The sequence below is a fragment of the Microtus pennsylvanicus genome, chromosome 11 (assembly GCF_037038515.1).
Source record: "Microtus pennsylvanicus isolate mMicPen1 chromosome 11, mMicPen1.hap1, whole genome shotgun sequence".
Taxonomy (NCBI): domain Eukaryota; kingdom Metazoa; phylum Chordata; class Mammalia; order Rodentia; family Cricetidae; genus Microtus; species Microtus pennsylvanicus.
In genome coordinates, this window is record NC_134589.1 from 52,196,236 (window position 1) to 52,215,400 (window position 19,165).

At 47.8% G+C, this 19,165-nt stretch overlaps 1 protein-coding gene across 3 annotated transcripts; it reads right to left on the minus strand.

The window, feature by feature from the left end:
* Positions 1–6,409: 6,409 nt before the first annotated feature.
* Positions 6,410–18,891, minus strand: Tp53 (tumor protein p53). Of its 3 annotated transcripts, none has more exons than XM_075992027.1 (11): positions 18,753–18,891; positions 12,148–12,250; positions 11,655–11,676; positions 11,285–11,557; positions 10,198–10,381; positions 10,005–10,117; positions 9,473–9,582; positions 8,970–9,106; positions 8,810–8,883; positions 7,688–7,794; positions 6,410–7,195 (listed from the first exon to the last, which is right to left on the minus strand). In XM_075992027.1, the coding sequence occupies exons 2-11, from the start codon at positions 12,219–12,221 to the stop codon at positions 7,114–7,116; spliced, it is 1,176 nt and encodes a 391-aa protein (XP_075848142.1). In that variant the 5' UTR covers positions 12,222–12,250; positions 18,753–18,891; the 3' UTR covers positions 6,410–7,113. The 3 variants fall into 3 exon arrangements, with proteins under 3 accessions (XP_075848142.1, XP_075848141.1, XP_075848143.1); XM_075992026.1 differs by having other exon boundaries at positions 7,005–7,277; positions 18,753–18,872; XM_075992028.1 differs by lacking the exon at positions 12,148–12,250 and having other exon boundaries at positions 7,005–7,277; positions 18,753–18,815.
* Positions 18,892–19,165: the final 274 nt, after the last annotated feature.

The window sequence follows — 19,165 nt, forward strand, 5'->3', positions numbered from 1 at the left end:
TGGGGCTACCCAAGCCCAGAGCATGGACTCCCATTTTGACCTCTGAAAGAGGCCAAGGTCAATTCCCTTCTCTCACTGTCGTTAACGGGGTTGAGATTTATAAAGCACCTCTGTGGATTTAGGCACCATGTGTATGAGTATACACTGAGGAGTAGGGCAAGCCCTCTGCTCCGGTTTAGTAGACACATGAGAAGCACACGAGAAAGTGTCATACAAGACAGACGTGATGACAGTTCAGGGCGGTCCATTGTCAGGGGCTCGAGGGAGGGTCTCTTAGAGGACACAGCACCTGAGCTGGGATGTCAGTTTAGGAGACAAGAACATTCATAAATGACCCAAGACAGAAACTAGGATCTGTAGGATTCTAGTTTTTGTCTCTTTGAAACGTAGGGCAATTTTCCTGCGTTAGCCTTCCAAGTGCTGGTATGATTATCATATTGAACTAGAATTCCAGTTTTGTGTCAAAATATGCAGAAACATACAACAACAACAAAAAGAGATGAGTGGATATATACATTTGTTGTGCTATATGGGGAGGGAATGTATTGATAAGCTAATAATTTTCTCTTAGGGCCTGGATTTTAGCATCCATGATGTGCAGGCACAGGTACAAGTTATTTTTCTTGGCAAATACTAAGCCCGATTTAATGTCAAAACAGGCTGGCCTTGAACTCCCGATCCTCTCACCTACACTTCCTGAATTCTGGGAAGTGTGTGCCAGTTCCTAACACTAATTTTTATTTTAAAAAATTTAAAGTACGTATTTGCAGGTGTGTCTAAGTGAGTGTGGTCTGTGCACACGGGGGCAATTCCCGAGGCCAGAGACTTTGCATTCCTTGTAGCTGTGAGCCACCTGACACGGGGGCCAGTACCCCAGAACAGGTCCTTTGAAAACCAGTATACACTCCTAGCCACTGAGCCTTCTCTCCAGGTCTGGCCTAACTTTAATTTTTAGAGTGTGCTTTCTGATATTTGACAAGAGTAAATAGAGTTCCCTATCCCCTGGCCTTTTCTGTGTTTTGTTTTGTTTTGTTTTCAAGACAGGGTTTCTCTGTCAACCAGGCTGGCATCAAACTTACAGAGATCCGCCTGCCTCTGCCTCCTGAGCGCTGGGATTAAAGGTGTGCACCATCACTCACCGCCTGGCAAACCCAAGACCTTTTACATGCTAATTTGCTATGCTATAGAGCTATGTGCTCAATGCTCACTCTTTGTTTTAAAGTGCTATTGGCTATGCCTGCCTATAAACCTGTGATAGTTTTGGTTGGAAGTGCAGCTCGATGGTAGAGAACATACTTAGCATGTGTGAAATGAAATCCTGAAGTTCAACTCCAATGCCTGCCACTCCAATCCCCAAAGCAGAAGCCCTGGAAAGCAGCTCATCCGGAGAGTGCTTGTCTCGCATGTGTGAGGCCTCCTATGATCTCCACCATATAAATTAGTAGCACTCATGAGCACAACTTTAATCCCAGCCCTCAGGAGGCAGAAGCAGGCAGATCTCTGAGTTCCAGGCCAGCCTGGTCTACAGGGAGAATTCCAGGATAGACACAGAGAAACCCTGTCTTGAAAAAAACAAAACCAAAACTAAACAAAAAACATGGTAGTACTCAAAGAGGAGGAGGCAAGCTCATCGTTCCCTTAAATGGGAACTTGAAATCAGCCTGAGCTGTAGAAGAAGCAAAAGCCTCCTACTCCCCTTTGAAATAAGGATGCAGGTAGTGCAGGCTAGCCTCCAGCTTGCTAGCCTTCATCTTCCTGCATTAGCCTCCCAGGCACTGGGATGACAGGTATGGGCTTTTCTTTATTTGGGAGAGAATCAGTCTCAAATTTAGTCTCACTCTAAGATTTATTCTTATTTTATACATATGAATGTTCTGCATGTACATTCGTGTGCCACATTTGTGCCTGGTGCCCGAGGTGGCCAGAAGCGGGCATCAGATCACCTGGAACTGGGATTACAGATGGTTATGAGCCTCCATGTGGTGCTAGGAATTGTACCCCAGTTCTCTGGAACAACAGCCAGGGATCTTAATGGCTGTGCCATCTCTCTGGCCTCTTTTCGGTCTTCTCCAATGCATTAAAACCAAAGTTAGTGGACAGCCCTGTTCAGCTTTCATTCCAAGTGAAAATGGTCCTAACGCTTAGCTTACCTGTTTATTACTGTTCTGTTGGTCCTACAGCTCAGTAGCACAGTGTTTGTGTAGTATATACAAGGCCCTCAGCCCAACTTTCAGTATTAAAAAAAAAAATCAGCTGGGCGGTGGTGTTGCACGTCTTTAATCCCAGGACTTGGGACGCAGACAGGCTGATCCCTGTGAGTTCAAGGCCAGTCTGGTCTACAAGAGCTGGTTCCAGGACAGTTAGGACTAGTATACAGAGAAACCCTATCTCGGGGGGAAAAAAATCAACTCATTGGCATCTCATTACCAGTCTATTATTGCTTTAATTAAAAAATATTTTTTAAGGAATGGCAGTTGCAGTGTAATCAAATACATTTCAGCACCTGTTGATATGATCACATAATTTTTTATTTTATTTTGTTACTATTATGAATTATGTTGACAGATTTTTCTACTACTAAATCAAGTCTGGCTCCGGACTAAACTGGTTAGAGCACAGTATTTCTCAAATCCAGCAGAGTAGGGCTGGAGAGATGGCTCAGTGGTTAAGAGCATTGCCTGCTCTTCCAAAGGTCCTGAGTTCAATTCCTGGCAACCACATGGTGGCTCACAACCACCTGTAATGAGGTCTGGTGCCCTCTTCTGGGCTGCAGACATACACAGACAGAATATTGTATACATAATAAATACATACATACATACATACATAAATATATTAAAAAAATCCAGCAGAGTATTCTGATGACATTTGATGATACCCAGGGCTTTGCACATGCTGCATCTCTACTGCGCTACAGCTGCAACCTTTTAACATTTCCAGGTAGACATTTTAAAGTTCTTGCTTCGGATTTATCTCTTCAATCAAATGCCAATAATTTGTAGCTTTAATTTTAGGATAAGTAGTAGATTCTTTTCTTTTTAAAAACTTATTCTGTTTTATTTGTATGTATGTGTGTGTGAGTGTGTGCATGTGTACCATGTGTGTGCAGATACCTGGAAGCAGAGGTTGAATCCCCTGGAGAAACATATTTGTGAGCCTCCTGACAAGGGTGCTGGGAATAGAACCCTGGTCCCCTGGAAGAGCAGTATGTGCTGTTAACCACGGCATCACTTCTCCAACCCTTAGGTTCCTTTACTTTTTCTTTCTTACACAATGAAAGCACTTAGATGATGTGGGATTCCCCTCTGTATGCTGTGAATACCATTGGTTACTAAAGAAACTGTCTTGGGCCTGCACAGGGAATAGAGGTAGGTGGGGAAAACTAAACAGAATGCTGGGAGAAAGAAAGAGGAGTTAGAAAGAAGCCATGTAGTTCTGCCAGAGATAGACGCCAGAACTTTACCCAGTAAGCCACAGCCACATGGCAATACACAGATTAGTAGAAATGGGTTAAATTAATACGTAAGAGTTAGCCAATAAGAAGCTAGAGCTAATGGGCCAAGCAGTGATTTAGTTAATATAGTTTCTGTGTGGTTATTTCGGGTCAAACGAGCAGCCTCCTCCAACACTTAGGACCATGTATTTTCCTGAATACTTGGAACTCACTATGTAGATCAGGCTGGCCTGGAACTCACAGAGACCTGTCTGCCTCAGCCTCCTAAGTGCTTGGATTAAAGATGTTCATCATCAATTCCAACTTTTGATTGGCCCTATGCTTCTTTTTTGTTTGTTTATTTATTTATTCAAGACAAGGTTTCCTGTGTAGCCCTGGCTACTCTGGAACTTTCATTGTATACCAGGCTGGCCTCAAATTCAGAGATCCAATATGCTTCTTAAATTTCCAAACACACACACACACACACACACACACACACACACACACACACACATTCTGGGAGGGGTGACATTTGTTTATAATCTCAGTACTCTGGAGGTAGAGGCCAGAGGATCAGGAGTTCAAGGTCATTCTATATTACTTAGCAAGCAAGCTGGAAGCTATCATCTCAAAAACTAACAAAACAAAACAGCCCAAACAACAACAAGAACAACAACAACAAATCCTTAAACCAAGCAAATCATGCCAGGATGGTATAATTCATGCTCAGCATGTCTAAGTCCCAGGTCCAGTACCTCACCAAAACAAAAACTAAACTAAAACAAAACAAAAACTAAAGAATATATTGATCTAAAATGTTGTAAAGTAGGTTAGAATTACAAGATTGGATTTTAGACCTCAGGGGAACAAGGCCCGGGATATTTACCTCTTGGCAGAGGTCACACCTGCCACAGGGTCTCTGAATATCAACCACTAGGTGCATGCAATCAAGGAAAATGGCCAGTGAGTGGAACCAGAGAGGTTCGTAATTCAAGGGAGGTTACCCAGCTCACAAAAGAGCTGGCCAAAATCCCCAAACCTCAGTATTCTCCGTCCTGATGCCAGCTCTCAAAGAAGGGATTAGAGGTCCCAAAATGGATTTTCTTTCTGAAGACTTGGGGTCGTAGGGCAGAACTAAGGACAAAAGCAGGGCAATGTGGACGGCGAGGGAGAGTTAGACGCTGGTGGACGGCGAGGGAGAGTTAGACGCTGGTGGACGGCGAGGGAGAGTTAGACGCTGGTGGACGGCGAGGGAGAGTTAGACGCTGGTGGACGGCGAGGGAGAGTTAGACGCTGGTGGACGGCGAGGGAGAGTTAGACGCTGGTGGACGGTGAGGGAGAGTTAGACGCTGGTGGACGGTGAGGGAGAGTTAGACGCTGCTCTGGCTGAGTGAGAAGGCCCAATGCCTGGACTTGGAAAGGGAAGTGAAGAGATCAATGGTGAGGCCAGCCTGGGCTAGTCAGCGGGATACTGTTTGAAAATAATAAAGGAGTGGGTGGTGGTGCTGCAGCTTTTCTGTCTAGTGCACCTGCTGAGTGGAGTGCACCTTAACTGTCACCTCCCCCACAGAAACCCTGACTGTAGCGATAACTCATTTGGCAAGCGTGACAAAAGTGCCTCCTTTTTTTCTTTTTTTGAGATAAGGGGCTCAAACTTGTGACCCTTGAACATAGCTCTTTGGATTTAGTTATAGCTCAGTAAAGCTGTGGAACAAAGTGAGGGAAAAAGGGGAGTCGGGTGGGGGGGAAACCCTTTTCTTTGTGGTCCTCTACAAAAGAGGGAGAGGGACTTGGCTTGCTGGGCAGCTGGGGCCATCAGCCACATGAAGGAGCAGTAAACTAGTATGTGAGTTTTGGGAGCTGGGTGGGGGCAGAGGCAAGTAGATCTTTGAGTTCAAGACCAGCCTGCTGACTTAAAAAAACAAAACAACAAATAAACCAAAAGCCAAACCAACCCCCAAATCAAAAAAGTTTTGGATTTAATTGGTGTCAGGCATGCACATAAAATCAAGTGAAAAGGCGGACCCTAGTTTACTGAGAACATTTGGTACCCACTAATACAAAAAGGTGCTCTTGAGGTAGAAGGTTCCAGGTTCCTTCCAAGCTGTACAGGACCCTGGGCAGGCACAGGACCCCCACTGGCACTTCAAACCTGGCTGACAGGCAGGGGACAGTGGCCCCAGAGTCCCTCTGGACCTCAGTACCCCTTTCTCCATTACCAAGAGACAAGGCCAAGCCACGTGCTCACCGACTGTTGGCTCAGGCAACAGCAGGCTATGGGGAGAGCTTGGCCTAGCCCCCCTCCCTGGGAGCCAGCAGCACTGAAGAACAGGGTGGGTAAAAGGGTGTTGGGCTCCCCAACTCTGACTCTCCTCCCTACCCCAAGAAGCCCTTTCAAAGGATTTCCTGGCAAAGTGCAAAGCTTCAATTCATTCAATTGCCTGGCCCAAGGCCCAGGATGTGGGGATGCTGGGAAGGCCCCAAACCTCACCTTAACTGCCCCCAGTTTCCTGGGACCCCAGCTGGCAGGCGTCCCACTGGTCTCTTCATCCAGGGACAGCTACCCCCTTCCCCATGGAACCCAGGCACCCCAATTCTTTCCCGTGGAGCAGATGGCCACTCCAGAGGCTCAGGCTTGCTAAATCAGACATTTAAATCCAGTAATCCTCCGTGAGAGGCTGCCCAGAGGACAGCAGCAGCCCAACCCTAGAAGTAGGGGTGGGTGAGGACTGTGTGCCAGCCCTGGCAGGAGGGAGGAGGGACAGTTGGTTCCCAAGTTATGAATGGAGTCACCCTTCTCCCTTATTGTCATGCAGCCCACAGACTGACCCAGTCCCCAGCTTTGTTCCTCTTCTGGAACCCCAGAACTCTATCACTGTCTGGACTCAGGTGGCTGCCTCCCAAACTTATCTCTGTAACCCGGGGACCCAGGTAGCCTAGGCTGGTATCAACCCCTCAAAAGACAAACAAGTGATAACAAAAAATTTTATTGTAAAATAAGAGATCGATATATAAAAGGGGGTATAAAAAGGGAAAGGGGGTGGTGGTAAATGCACAAAGGCCAGGCAGAGTTCAGAGAAACTGATCCTGAACCAAGGGTGGAAAGAACACGGGTCTTGGTGGATACAGACCCTATGAGAGCCCAAGATAGAATCTTACAGGGTGGAGGGTGGGGTGAGATTTCATTTTAGGTGCCAGGGTCCAACAAGTGGCTGGATAGGATTTCGCTGGGCCAGCAGAGACCTGGCAACTACCAACCCATCCCCCGACAGGTGCCAGGAACTCACTCAGAGGGGGCCCGAGTCCCAGCCACAAGGTAATAAAAAGGTCTGGAAGGGACAAGTATCACAACAAACCCTGAGGAGCAGACAGGCTGATCTGCATTTTATAGATGCGGTTGTTCAAGTTGGGAGAAAGTAAACTCAGAACTGGGTGGGGCCTCACCACTGTACACAGCCAAGCACATGGCCAACTGCAAGCTCCAACCCCACCAACAAGAGTTTTCTTCCTCTCTTCAAGACTCTCATGGTCAGAATCCTAAAAGCTGAGCTGGTATTCCCACTACCCTCCCCAGATACCGGTGATGACCGGATTAACCCAAGCACCCAAGTTACAAAATGGCAGGAAAGGAGGAAGGGGATGAGAGGTTGCTGACGGGGGACAGGAGGCGGAGGATGTCAGTCTGAGTCAGGCCCCTCTCTCTTGATCATTAGTTTTTTATGACGGGAGGTCGACTGGCCCTTCTTGGACTTCAGGTAGCTGTAGGAAGACAGAGGGGAGGAGGGAGCCAGTATGACAGGAGGCAGCAGCCTGGGCTTTTCTCCTTGGGCAAGGCTGGAGGCTGTAAAAATGAGAATCTACCTTTCACCACACCCTAACCCCACATCCCTATCCCCCACCATGAGATCGGGTCTTGCTATGTAGCCCTAGCTGGCCTGGAACTTGTGTGTGTGTGTGTGTGCGCGCGCGTGCGCGAGCACACGCGCGCATGTGAAGGCTTCAAACGTCGAATCCCATCTCTGCCTTCCTTACTGATGAGGTGACAGGACCATGACATCCCTCATCCCGCTTTCTGAGGAAACGGAGCCTGAACTGGGGGATAAGCAGGCCTCACAGGGCCCATTAGTACTTGGCAGGGTCTCAAGTAACCTCAGACCCCCAAACAGCCACTCTCAGCCAGCAGAATGGGTCCACTGTTAGGAAAGGTCAGGGTAAGGGTACCACAGCTGGGAGCTGACCCAGGTCACTCACCTGGAGTGAGCCCTGCTGTCTCCTGACCCATTTGCATCCTGAGCATCCTTTAATTCTAAGGCCTCATTCAGCTCTGAGAACATCTTGAAGCGCTCACGACCACGGATCTGCAACAAGGGTGGAGGGAACAGAAGTATTGGGCAAAGTCACAGAACCCTTCCCTGCTGTTAACACCTTTCTGATAGCTGGCCCCCAACTTAAGATGGCATGACTTACAGTTGTTGGGGGGACTTTATGATAGGGTGAAAGCAACAGGTATTCAGTAGAAAGTGTGTATCAAATTTGGGTCTTTTCCAGTTAGCGATAACACAGTAGGATGCTCTGTTGATGCTGACGACGGACAGAAAGGCACAGCTCTCAACAGCACGATCATGAGGGGAAATTCAGTCTGGGAAATGCACTATGTTGCTGAGCTGTGGAGTCCAGTCCGTTAGGTGAATTAAATGCACCCTGTGTGCCACTGGGAATTCAGGGCCTGGTGTGTGTTAGGCATGTATCCTGAAACCGAGTTGAGACCTTAAACCCAAATGTCCTTGTTTTGATTTCTCTCTGTCTCTCTCTCAACAGGGCTTCTCTGTAGCCTTGGAGCCTGTCCTGGAACTAGCTCTTGTAGACCAGGTTGGTCTCAAACTCACAGAGATCCGCCTGCCTCTGCCTCCCGAGTGCTGGGATTGAAGGTGTGCGCCACCACTTCCCAGCTTGATTACGTTTTTCTGCAAGCTTCAAATCTGTAGCCTCCTTCCTCAGTTCTGAAAGTATGTGCCAACCATGCCTGGCTCTAAACGCATTTTTGACATAAGGTATTTTCAACTTACAATGAGTTTGCCAGGACGTGTTCTCATCTTAGGTAGAGAAGCACCTACCTATATTATGATCTAAGTTGGTGTTCTCAAGTTAGGTACACCAAGACCCACTGTCTCCGAGGCATGCTGCCCACCGAGCATATGGTCTGAAGCTAAGGCCATAGCTAGAGACAAAGAGCTAAAGAGAAATAGCATTTTGTGTGCTAGACTTAGAACTTTAACCTGGCAACAGTACTTGCTTGATACACGCAAGAGACATCAATAAAGGCAATAGTGGATACACCTTGTCTTCGCTATGCGACTCTCCCAACCTTGGTACCTTAAGGGTGAAATATTCTCCATCAAGTGGTTTCTTCTTTGGCTGGGGAGAGGAGCTTGTGTTGGTGGGCAGCACTGCAAAAAAGGAAAGCAGAGGCAAGAGAGTGAATTTGGGGAGCAGCTGAACCTCCTCCTCCACCTTCTCTGTCCTGCCTGCTCACCTCTCTTAGTACTGCCCAGTGGCAGTTCTGGACGAGGCTCTCCCTTTTTCCGGAAATTTTCTTCCTCTGTACGACGGTCTCTCCCAGGACAGGCACAAACACGAACCTCAAAGCTGTTCCGTCCCAGCAGGTTCCCACTACCCAGGATAAGAAGGGGGAAGCACAGGACGGTGGAAAAATTGGTCCTGTTCTGATGTTAGCCCCCTCACCCCCAGACAGTAGGAAATTCAGTCCTGTTCTGATGGTAGCCTCCCTGCCCCCACCTCCCCATTGCCTGCTCCCAAGTACTTTTATCCTTTCTGGAGTCAAAGCTCCAGGACACCGAAGCCGCAGGTAAGTGAAGTCCCCAAGTCAGAGAGGGAACCGAGGGGGGACACTTCATTCATGCAAACAGAGGAAGACTAAAGAGGGCTAGGCGTGTGGCAGTGGGTGGGGCCCATGGAACTGAGAAAGGCAGAGGCTGGGAGCAACACGCTAGCATGACATAGCATATGGCTTCCTACCTGGGGTCTTCCAGTGTGATAATGGTGAGGATGGGCCGGCGGTTCATGCCCCCCATGCAGGAGCTATTACACATATAGTTGTAGTGGATGGTGGTACAGTCAGAGCCGACCTGGGGGAGGACACAGGACCCAGGTGAAGCCACTCCCGATCCCACCACAGGCGACCTGAAGCAACCAGGAAGCCTTAGTTTTAGCTGTACAGTAGGGACATCCCACCTGCTCTGCATGCCTCCTGGAGAAGCAGGGTGCTGGATGGGAAGCAAGTGGGCTGGAGATAGGGTATACCACTTGCCTAGCGTGTGTGAGGCTCTGGGTTGTACCCCAGACTCTCCACCTCCCACCCGGGTGGCCACCAACAACCCCCTTCTGTTCTTTTCTCCCAGAGACCCTCTTGTTCAAGTAAACCTCAGGCTGGGCATGGTAGTTCATGCCTACAAGCCAGTATTCAGAAGCCTGAGGCAGGAAGGTTGCTGCAAGGTCAACATCAGTCTGGGCTAGTGGAAATCAAACCAAACCAAACCGAACAACAGACCTCAGGTGGCTCATATGGCACCACCACACTGTGCCGAAAAGTCTGCCTGTCATCCAGATACTCGGCTCGCAAGTTTCCTTCCACTCGGATGAGATGCTGTGGGGGAGCCAAACCTAAGATCAACCAAGAAGGTTAGAGGCTGGGAGACTCTAGGCAACCAATTCTAATCCCAGAGCCTGTCCCGGGTACTCACCATCACCATCGGAGCAGCGCTCGTGGTGGGGGCAGCGTCTAACGACTTCTGTCATGTGCTGTGACTTCTTGTAGATGGCCATGGCACGGACACGGGTGCCAGGAGGAGGTGTGGAGCTGACCCACAACTGCACAGGACATGTTTTTGCCAGCTGGCAGAATAGCTTATTGAGGGAAGGGGAGTACTGTAAGAGAGAAGAACTGGAGGTCAGGGGACAAGCCAACTCAGGAGAAAGGGTCACAGTGGGGATGTCATGAAAAACACTGCCAAGCAGCCACTGAATGCCAGGTATCGTGGGATATCGTGGGAGAGCAGCTAGCAATGACAGGATTTCTTGTAGCCCTGGCTGTTCTAGAACTCAGATCAGGCTGTCCTCGAACTCAGAGATCCGCCTACCTCTGTCTCCCAAGTGCTGGGATTAAATGCCTGCGCTGGCCTCCCCTTTTCTTTTTTTTTAAAGATTTATTTATTATGCATACAATGTTCTGTTAACATATATACACCAGAAGAGGCACCAGATCTCATTATAGATGGTTGTGAGCCACCATGTGGTTGCTGGGAATTGAACTCAGGACCTCTGAAAGAGCAGCTAGTGCTCTTAACCTCTGAGCCATCTCTCCAGCCCCCCTTTTCTTTTCTTGAGAGAGGAATCTTACTATGTAGCCAAGGATGGCCTTGAATTTTTGTTCCTTCTGTCTTAGCCTCCCCAGCACTGAAGTTAGAGGTGTGTGTCACCCCACTGGACTGTTTTTGTTTGTGAAAAGGAGTCATGCTATGCCGCCCAGGCTGGCCTTAAGCAATCCTGCCTCAACCTCCCAAGCAGCTGGGACTAGGTCATATGCCACTGCGCCTAGATTCAGAGGATTATTTTCAAAAGCCAAGAAAGGAATGTGAGGAAAAGAAAGTTCCATGTCCCCTGGAGAGATGCTGAGGCGAGGAGGAGGAGGAGGAAAACCAAAGGTTCAGGGGAAATTAAACTCTGAGACATACATCAAAATCCACGGGCTAAAGAGGAACCCCAAAATCTAGACAGAAAAAAACAGGCATTGAAAGGTCACATGGAAGTCAACTTCTCAGGGACACTGACCGTGCAGGTGACAGATTTGGCTGTCCCTGAGTGCAGGAAGCCCAGGCGGAAACCATATTCGCCCTGGTAGGTTTTTTGGGACGGGACAGAAGATGAGAGGGGCCAGGAAGTGACTGGTGCAGGGGTCACCGGTGCGGGGGCCTCAGTGACAGGGTCCTCTGCTGTAGAAGCTGCTGCTGACACTTGGGGGCCTTCATTTGGCTCTTCTAACCAGTTTGCAACATCCTGGGACAGGAACAGATCTTCCATGGCATCAACTGACAGTGATGTGGACTGTGGATGGGCCAAAGAAGAACCTCAATACTGTGTTCTCAGTCTTCCATCAGACCAGCCCGCCAAACCCTCAGTCCCCTTCTGGCCTAGTTCTTACCAGAACATTGTTTGGAGGAAGTCTGCAAGACAAGAGCAAAGAGTTAGCACCACTGACCTCCTGTTTGTGGAGATAGGATCTTGCTTATCCCAGGCTGGCCTCAAACTTTAGATGCTCCTGCCTCCACCACCCAAATACAGGAATTATAGGCACCCAATAGCATACTTTGTCCCCCTACCCTCCAGATAGGGTTTCTCTGTGTAACAGTCTCCCCCTTTCCTGGAACTCGCTTTGTAGATCAGGCTGGCCACTTGCCTCTGCCTCCCAAGTGCTAGGATTAAAGATGTGAGCCACCACTGCCCAGTCCAGATATGTGTTTATGTATACATGTATATATAACATGTACACAAGCACACATTTTTTTTTGTACCACACCTTGTTTTAACACTACTGTTTTTGCTTCTCATAGGCCTCCACTAGGGGATAGGGTGTTTGAATTAGGGGATGATGGGGGGGGTTGGTGCACTTTAGGGGCCCCATAAGATCCACTCACAGGTTCCACAAGTCTGAAAATGTCTCCTGACTCAGAGGGGGCTCGATGCTGAGGTCTGACTGTGGCTCCTCCATTGAAGCACCCAAGAAGTCAAGTCAGGCTTCTGTGAGAATAGAGTGAGGACGGTCTGCCAGGGGACACCACTCCCTCCCGGAGCAGCAGGAACCAGGCAGCTCTTCCGTCTGTTCTCAGGTTGCCTCGCCGCAGCCCTGGCCTGGCCTCTTATCAGATTCTCTAACCCTACACCTCTTTAAGGAGGCACTTTCTGTCCCCACAACCCCCCTTTCCCTTTGGGAAGGACACCTCCCTGACTCCCCCCAACACCTGTTCCCCCGGGACAGCTCCTCAACCCCTTACAAACTAAACTCCTGAAGACTCAGCAATTTCCCTAGAGCCTTCTCTCTGCGTTCTAATCAGCACTTCCCCAGCTCAATCAGGGTGCTTCCTTCTACAAGAGCGAATTCCTGTTTTTATTCTTCCTACGGCTATGAGGTAGGCTCTTCAGGAATGCTCAACCGCAGCCAGCCAGCCGATCTCCTCAAGCCACACCAGGACATTTTTCAGCAAGCTTGAGCTCTGCGGTCCGTCCCTTCTCTCGATCTTCACCACCCTCAGCCAGGCAGCTATTACCTCACTTTCTCCCGGGCTGGCTTTCAAATAACCCCTCTAGGCTACCCTTAAGAAATTACTTCCTTATTTAAACATTTACTTATTTGGTGTGAGTGTACTTGTATGCCTGCCAAGTCGAGTGTGACGATCACGGCGCAACCTGCAGGATTTGGTTTTCCCCTTCCACAAGGTGGGTTCTGGGGATTTAAACGCAGGAGTCTGGACTAGCTAGCAGGGCCCTCTGGCTAGCCCCCGGGACATCAGACATTCCCCCCCCCCCACTCCTGGACAGGTGCTGAGTACTGATTACAATCTTCCTTCACTTTGATGTAGACTGAGCACTTTCCCATTCACTTAGGAGTGTGAGAACTCTCTTCAGTTGGGTTATCTTATACTGTCTTGATAGTTACACCTGCCCAGGACTTGGAAGGCAAAATGAGTGAGCGCTTATTAAAGATGGCTTCCCACAACCTAGTTCATCAGCAGCTCTCCTGCCATCAGTTAGGGCAGACCTTTGTTGATGAAAGCAAAGGTGGGGGCACCATCGCCCCTTCATTAGCCAGGGATTCGGAATCAGACATCTCACTCTTACTATAAGACTCCATCTGTTTTGTTCATTTACTTGAGATCGGGCCTCGGGGCGGAGCTCAGTGGTAGACAATTTACCTAGCTTGTGAAGCCCTAGGTTAGCGCCCCCTCATCCTGGCCCCAGGTCATTTACGCACGCGCATGTAAATGGAGACAAACGCTGGGCACATTAAGAGTCAGCAATGTTAATATGACTGCCTCATTCGTTCTAGGAGCTAGTGGGGCTCCGCTCCCCATTCATCAAGTTCACCTTCTCAAGGAGCTCTGCGGTATATGTGTGTGTGTGCTGGGCTAGCGGTGCAACGGCTCAGTCTCCCGTGGAGATTGTCACATAGACACACTCTATCAACCAGGTTATTAGTAGTAATTATGTTTTCAGTATCTCCTTTAATAGTGGATCTCTGTGAGTTCGAGGACAGCCTGGTCTACAGAGCAGGAGCTACACAGAGAAACCCCATCTCAAAAAACAAAACCACAAGACAAACAGAAAGAGCAGACCCCTTTGAGAAGGACTGAGGAGGAAGCCATGGTATCAAGATTTTATCAAGCCAAATGGTCAGGGAGGTTGGGCGTTTGGGAAAATGCTGAGCAGGAAGGCAATAAACCTCGAAGGGCCTGCTACTTTCAGGGGCTCATCTCATTTGATCCTCAGAAAGCCAGGCAGGTAGCTATTAAGAGATGGAGGAAGAACTAAGAGAATTAAACCATTTATCCTGGATCTTCAAGCTTGTAGGGGACAGCTGGTGTAGTGACACACACCTGGGATGCCAGCACTCAAAAGGCTGAGGCAGGATGGCCAGGAGAGGAGGGTTCAAGGCTTGTCTATGGCAACCTGACAACCGCCAAACCAAAGCAAACAAGTCAGAAGCCACACCCAACTCCGAACAAAATTATTCTCCTCATGTTTCTCTCGCGGGGCTGGTTAAGAGTGCTTGCTGCTCTTGCGAGGACCTGAGTTCAATTTCCAGAACCAGTCCGCATCAGGTGGCTCACAGCTAGAGGTGTGCACGTGCACGTGAGTGAAAAAAAAAAAACTCTACCAGTAAAAAAAACCCATATATATACACACATATATGTATATATACATATACATATATATATATTGGAATCATCAGGGTTCACTCCCAGTATTGGGGAGAAAAGGGCAGGGATACATTGTTGGTTCTAAAGAGTAACAAGGCAGTGCCAGAGATGGCTTAAAGCACACATCTCACCACTCAGCAAAACCACTTCTAGGTACACTTCCTAGAAAAGTTGACCCAGACTGCAGGAGCCTTGTGCCAAAAAGCACTTGTATCAGCGTTCTTCTGCTCGTGGAGCTAGGAGAAACCACAATGGGAACCGTTGGTGGGGAATGCAATAAAACATGCTTTGAAAAATGCTTCAGAAACCTACTGGGTGGGGCTGGAGAGATGGCTCAGTGGTTAAGAGCATTGCCTACTCTTCCAAAGGTCCTGAGTTCAATTCCCAGCAACCACATGGTGGCTCACAACCATCTGTAAAGAGGTCTGGCGCCCTCTTCTGGCCTTCAGGCATACAGACAGAATATTGTATACAAAATAAATAAATAAATAAATATTAAAAAAAAAAGAAACCTACTGGGTGAAAAATACAATCTGCAGACAAACAGTTTATGTTAATCAGAAAATGATGGGTCTGTGACCGGAAAAGGCACTTCCTACCAAGCGTGATTACCCAAAAATTCATGTTCGTGCACACACCCCCCACCCCAGCAACATATAATAAAAAGCAAACCATTATTTTTAATTTACATTTATTTTCTATTTTGAGACAGTTTTTGTAGCCTGGCTACATGGCAGTTCTTCTCCCGTAGTTCCCTAAGTTTAGAAAATTTTTTTCTTCTTTTTTTTTGGGGGTTTTCAAGACAGGATCCCTCTGTGAGCCCTGGCTATCCTAGAACTTGCTTTGTCGATCAGGTTGGACTGGAACTCACAGAGATCCATCTGCCTCTGCCTTCCAAGTGCTGGGACTAAAGTTGTGTACACGGTCCAGCAAGACTACTTATTTTTATAAACATGTATATGAACATGCATGAAAGACAGTAAGCGAGAGCAAAAATTCACAGAACCAGTGAAAGTCTAAGGAATAGTCAATGGGACTATGGCTGACCACCAGAGAAGGCTTTAGCTTCATTAAACAGGAGGGCGAGGGAGAGAGAGTTCAGCCATTGTTTATGTAAGGAAAATGTGGAAACGAGAAAATGTTAACTGTTTGTTTGGCAAATTTTCTTTTTTCTTCTTCAAGACAGGGTTTCTCTATTGCTTTGAAGACTGTTCTGGAACTAGCTTTTGTAGACCAGTCTGGACTCGAACTCACAGAGACCCGCCTGCCTCCTGGCTTTGGCAAATTTTCAAGTAGCTCCATAACCCTCTCTCTCCAGCACCAAGACAAAGACTTGGTTCGTTCTAACAGCCAAAGACAAAAAATAAGCAACAAAACAACACACCAAAACCAAAGCAACAACATGTAAAGATGTTACTAACTTTCCCTCCTAAAAGTTTGCCAGTTTAACATTTAGGTCTAACGGCACCAAGTTAATACTAACAAGTCAAAGTTATTCTTGTCCCTTCCAAGGTGACTTTCCCTACTGAGTCATCACTTTTTAGCAACTTGGAATACCTCACTTTTGGAATTTATTCCTTGCCCCTGTCTTGAGAGAGTCTCACAGTGTGCTGTAGGCTGCTTTAAATCCATTCCTGGACGCATCAATTGCCAGAGGGCTGGATTCTAGGCACTGTGAGGATCGTTCCACACCATGAATAGAACAGAAATAGAGGAAGGGAAAAGGACAAGGTGTAGCTAGCCACTGTTGTCTGATATCTATAGACAAATCACATTTGGTCAAGATGGACTGACTCATCCTGTGTTTTGTGGTTCTGGGTACGCTAGGTGAAATACTCTACCACATACACCTCCAGCTGTTTGGTTTACCTGAGACAAGGTCTTGCCATATAGCCCAGGATGGTTTTCTTTCTCTTTTCTTTTTCCTTTTTTTTTGGGTGTGTGTGTGTGTGTGTTTTGGGCTTCCCCGTGTAACTGGCTGTCCTGGCCTCAGAATCCTGGGAGTTCTGGCACTACATGCACTGACATCATGTATGCCTGCATTGATCCTTTTCAGTGTAAATGTGGGATTTGATAACATATGTTAATTTTTGCACTTAAAAAAATTAACTTATTCATTTTAGGTACATTGGTGTTTTACCTGCATGTATGTCTGTGTGAGGGTGTTGGAACCACTGGAATGGGAGTTACAGACAGTTGTGAGCTGCCATGTGGGTGCTGGGAATTGAACCCAGGTTCCCTGGAAGAGCAACCAGTGCTCTCAACTTCTGACCCAACTCTCCAGGCCCCGAACTTTTTTTTTTTTGAGACACCATCTAACTCATCCCAAATTGGTCTAGAACTATAGAGGCAAGGATGACCTAGAACTTCAGTTCCTCCCCCTCTCTACCTCACAAGTGTTTTGTTTTTTAAAGACAGAGTCTCAATGTATCGCACAGGCTGATCTTGAACTCCTTGTAGTATCAGACTCTGGTCTGGAAGTTGAGATCCTACTTCCGGCTGCTGCCATGTAACCAAGTCCCGTGCCTCTGCCAAATATTAACACACTCAGTTCCTTTTTCTTTTCGAGATAGCGTCCCACTGCATAGCCCCAGCTGTCTGGGATCTTACTATAGAGACCAGGCTGGCCCCGAACTCAGATACCTGTCAGCCTCTGCCTCCCTACCGCTGGGAACGGCTAGCTAGCAGCATCCTGTCTAACCTGGCTCCAATACTACTAACATTTACTTGAACGGCATTTCTATTACACGGTCATAAATAAACTTCTTAGGATTTAAGTATAAATTATAGGCAATATACTACCCATCCTTCACCCCAACCCCCTTGCACTAAATTATTCAAGGAAACTGAAGACCTTTGTTAAAAAGAAGTAAACAAAATTTACATAGATCTACGTTTGTAAGGGAGGGGCTCAGGGTCACTTTTTTGCTGTGGACTGAGAGCTTTTCACATTCTGAGGAGAGTCCATTCAAGAGATTACCAGAGAGGCCATCTGCATAACAAACCTTGGGCCGCTGGGATTGTCCGGCCTAACAGTCACTTACTTGGGTTCCCTTCACTGAAGCCACAAAAATTACAAAAAATAAATAAATAAATAAAAAGAGAAGAAGAAAAAACCCAACCCTTTTCTTCCGGGTCTTTCAATTGTTCACTTATTCTAGTCCCTTTCCCAAGTGCTGTGTGGAAATACTACTTCTACCCAAAATAAATAAATAAAAAGAAAAAAAAAGACACCCACAATGTCTGGTGTGTAACTAGAAACTGCTCCAAAGATTGAAGGCGCAGGACCAGGGATTCGCTTATCCTAGCCGAGTCCAGTTCTGGTCGACTACACTTAGGATCCCCGGGCGCCCCTGGCCAAGGCCAGCCCCTTCCGCTTTCAGGACGTAAGGAATGCGTTCGGCAAGGGAATGGCTCACCCCGAAACCGGATACTCGGAATTTGTTTTTCCGGCACGAACAAACGACCTAGCCTCGCACTCTTATAAATAAACACCTCTTCTTTTGCAAAAGCAATAACCGATTAATCCAAGAAAACGCGATGGATCAAGGATGGCAGTTTCCCCCAAGCACCAGCCTAGAATACATTTTTCCCCCTTTCTACTCCCCCCTCTCGTCGAGTGAGCAGTGAGCTGCTCCGAAAAAAAAAAAGAAACCGGAAATGCTCCAAAAAGCGGCAGAAATGCAAATGTGGAGCCAAACAATAACAGGGTCGGCGCGCCTTTCAGACCGAGAGGGTTTGGTCGGGCCCCGAGGGCAAACACTTTGCACTAGCTAGAGTAACAGTTTTTCTTTGGATTTTCTTCGACCAGCAGAGTTGGGGTGCGGCTGAAAAAAAAAAATCACTCCACGGACAAAGGTCCGGAAGTCGCGGGACCTTAGCAGCTAGGGCTTCCCGGATCACCCCGATTTAATTGAGGAATGGCACCCGAAGTTTCATTAGGATGCTATGGGCGCTAACGTCTTAAACTATGAGTCTTGAAAAATCTCGGATCACAGTGCTTTGTGCTCGTTATTTTTGGGGTTTCTACCATCCAGCAGTGAGTAGATAAGTATGTATATGGGGTGGCGGACAGAAAACCCCTTAGGCCGTCTCAGCAGTCCCCAAATCCCCGATCTACTTTTCAGGTCTTTGGTCCTAGTACCCCCATCATCTTCATCACATCCAACATTGCATTGCTGTTCTTCCCGCCAGCCAAGCTTCCATTTCTCCCACCTCGCTGAGTCCCCCTACTTTCCCACCACCCCCAAACCCCACTACTCTCTCCAGTCTCAAATTACGCGAACCGAGAGCCGGGAACTCATCAGGCTCAGACAATAACTTACCGGGTCTTCAGGGAAGCGTGTCACCCTGCTGGAAAGTAGCTTCTGGATTCGGATGCTAGGTGCCCCCTGGTCCCAAAAGCTACCTGCAGCCAGAATTGTGGCAGTGGACTAGCACAAAACTTTTTGGTTCGGCCACATGGGAGGGGAAAGTCCCTATCCCAGCAACCCCCGCGAGACTGCTGGCATAAAGCTGGATAGTCGCCATGACAAGTAAGGGCAAGTCATTCTGTGTGTTGAGGGCAGGAAATAGAGGGGGGCAGTTGCAGAGTCCGGATTCTCCCTGCGTTGTTGCTATCCATGCGAACGCTTTGTGAAAAACACTCTTAAGACAGAGCCATGAGGACAAAATTGGTGGAAACCGTTTCGGAAGAGCGCTGAGCACTGCTCTTTCCGATCTAGCTGGATAGTTGTCA

Coding starts and splice junctions, on each gene's coding strand:
- Tp53 (XM_075992026.1), bottom strand. CDS start 12,221: ATGGAGGAGCCACAGTCAGACCTCAGCATCGAGCCCCCTCTGAGTCAG. Junction 9,583..10,004: donor TGCCATATGAGCCACCTGAG/GTCTGTTGTTCG, acceptor GTCCTCCCCCAG/GTCGGCTCTGACTGTACCAC. Junction 7,795..8,809: donor GAGAATATTTCACCCTTAAG/GTACCAAGGTTG, acceptor CCCTTGTTGCAG/ATCCGTGGTCGTGAGCGCTT.